The sequence below is a fragment of the Mizuhopecten yessoensis genome, unplaced genomic scaffold, assembly GCF_002113885.1.
Source record: "Mizuhopecten yessoensis strain PY_sf001 unplaced genomic scaffold, ASM211388v2 scaffold5971, whole genome shotgun sequence".
Classification (NCBI taxonomy): domain Eukaryota; kingdom Metazoa; phylum Mollusca; class Bivalvia; order Pectinida; family Pectinidae; genus Mizuhopecten; species Mizuhopecten yessoensis.
The window spans coordinates 43676-46588 of NW_018406315.1; the positions used below are offsets into that span (position 1 = coordinate 43676).

A 2913-nucleotide genomic window follows, 5' to 3' on the forward strand; every position below is an offset into this window, starting at 1 on the left:
GTTCCTATTTCATATTGTAGATCTATTCAAACTGAATGTACGGTGAGCTGGAAAGTACCTCATGACCGGCATTTAAGAAAGATAATTTTATTTGAATGTCACTACCCTGCATGTAAAGGGGAAAATACTAAAAATCACAAAATATCACTGCGCAAGCCTCATCACTCATTGTGTCCTGCTGCCAAGACAAACTTGGAAACTGTGTCAAATAAAATTTATTCACTAGAATAGATATTGTTGAACAATTCTATGTAAAAAACCTGTACATATCTGTCATAATTCAGACAGGAAAAATTATTTAGTAACCCACCTGAAATGTCCTTATGCACTACATTCGTGTACGACGACCCGGAAGTGTTATTGTGGTCTGAGGCCATATGTTACAGCCTAAGGGAAGTAACTCTAGCTGATATACGTTACAGCCTAAGGGAAGTAACTATAGCTGATATACGTTACAGCCTAAGGGAAGTAACTATAGCTGATTGACATGCATGCAATTCAGAAATTCACAAACACATAATATACTTTTATTTTCAGATACACATTTAATAAAAAAAATCTTAAATTCTGTTTACAACATAATAATAGTTTCCTATCTCACAAGCAGCATTGATAATTATGAATTCGTCTCAATCTAAACAGCAATAATTTACAGTATGTTACTTTATTTTACTGACTTTTTTCAAGTCTTTCTTCTCAAACTGTTCCAGAATCTCCTCAACAATGTCCTCCCGTGCTGCCTCTTGTAGCTTTCCATTGAGGAAGTCCAAATCTTCACCACCTTTGAAGAACGTATCAATGTTAAAGAGATTCTCCTGTAATCTGTGGTCCGTGATGCGGTCTTGGTTGAAGTTATAAGTGCGGATCTTTTCTGACCTATCAGCTGACCCGACCTGTAACTTCCTTTGAGCCTTGTACTCCAGTACCTGGGCCTTCAGATGATGTGCATACACTCTGAAACAAGCAACACAAACGTTACCTACACAGGTTCTCAATCTTAACTGAAATTTAAAGTCAATTTTTACTGATATAACAACTGGTATTTTTTATTCTGATGACTGACTTTTCGTTTTTCTTTCTAGATTGAAACAAAGATGTTTTTCAGTTGACCTAAATGAGTACAATACTGATATTGTACATTTTTTCCACTTTGCTACAAAACGTTTTCGTAGTATTGACCATTATCAACTTGAACAGCAAAAATCAACTTGCTAGAGCTAACAAGAGGCCCGTGGGCCTTAACGGTCACCTGATATATTTATATAGAGAGTTGATTTGGTTTTTAACACGAACAGAAATATTATTCAGTGACAAAAAACAATAAAACCACCTTATTCAATATCTAGCATACAGATTTAAGACTAAAAAGTATTTGAAACTAGCACCTCTGATTCTAAACAAGGAAAATGAAGAAATTTTAGCACACTGACTCCTTTGGGCACCCCCACAGCCCTTGGGGGTAGGGCTGGCTCAAAATTTTCAAAGTATCAAACTGTCAACTCAGGGTTATAATACAATCAAGTTATGAACATGTAATATTTAAAAAATATCATTTGCCATTATAAACTATAATAAATTTTGACCCCCCCCCCTCCTTTCCTAGGGGGTAAACGTGAGACCATAGGGTCATAAACCTTAAGACCCTTCCATCTATGAAGAGTGTTTAATTCTACCATATCTGGGTCTTTGAGAAGATTTTTTTTGAAATTTCAGTCAAAATTCAATCCTTTTGTTTTGGCCCCACCCATCAGCCCCGGGGGATCAGTCAGGGCTCATAATGTGCATACCATCAAACTGCTATCCAATACTGATAATGCTAACCCAAATTGAATTACTTCCAATGAAAATTAAACAAATGTTGGTCCAAAATGTGATTCCCCTCCCCAGGGGTAAACGTGAGACCCCAGGATCATGAAATTCACAATTTTGGTAAAGCACCTTAAGACCCTTCCATCTATGAAGAGTATTTGATTCTACCATACTTGGGTCTCGAGGAGAAGATTTTTGAAATTTCAGTCAATTTGACCCTTTTTTGCCCCTCCCATCAGCCCTGGGGGTCAGTCAGGGCTGATATGTGCATACCACCAAACTGCTATCCAATACTGATAATGTTAACCCAAATTGAATTACTTCCAATGGAAATTAAACAAATATTGGTCCAAAATGTGATTTCCCTATATAAACTATAGTAAAGTTTACTCCCTCCCCAGGGGGAAACGTGATATCCAAAGGTCATGAAATTCACAATTTTGGTAGAGCACCTTAATTGTGACCTTAATAGACCCTTCCATCTATGAAGAGTATTTGATTCTACCATATCTGGGTCTTGAGAAGAAGATTTTTGAAATTTTAGTCAATTTGACCCTTTTTGGCCCCATCCCTCAGGCCCCTGGGGCCGGGGACCAAACCGGCAACTATTTTTGTTGACCTTTGGCCATGGAAGGTTTCTGCAAAATTTCATTGAAATTGGTTCTGGGGTTTTGGAGAAGAAGTCGAAAATGTAAATTGTTTATGGACGCACGACGGACGACCGACGACAGACGGCGGACGACGACGGACAAAAGGCGATCGCAATAGGTCACTTGAGACTTTGTCTCAGGTGACCTTAAAAAGCCAAATTGGCCATTTTCAAAACTTGATGTATGTTTTAATTTTTAATTTTTCATTATTGTGATTTAAAACTCAGATTAGCAGATTCTTAAGACTAACTTGTTGATAATAACATACTTTATTCTGTGTATGTGATGAATTACTTTGCCCTAAGGTGATACTGAATTATTTTGTCTTTAGTAATTTGTAAATGATGATTTCTTCTCTGAAAAGTGAATGACCAACCATGTCCTGAGTTAATGATGAATTATTTTGAGATGATGTTTTTGTAAATTCCTTATTTTTGTATTGACAATGACTCCT

General features: G+C 36.8%; 1 protein-coding gene across 1 annotated transcript in view; it reads right to left on the reverse strand.

The window, feature by feature from the left end:
* Window positions 1-522: 522 nt before the first annotated feature.
* LOC110451374 (peptide chain release factor 1-like, mitochondrial) overlaps window positions 523-2913 on the reverse strand; it is a 24986-nt gene continuing 22595 nt past the window's right edge. The window contains exon 8 of the mRNA XM_021499347.1: window positions 523-954. Coding sequence (XP_021355022.1) covers window positions 660-954 — 295 coding nt within the window. The 3' untranslated portion in view covers window positions 523-659. The remainder of the gene's footprint in view (window positions 955-2913) is intronic.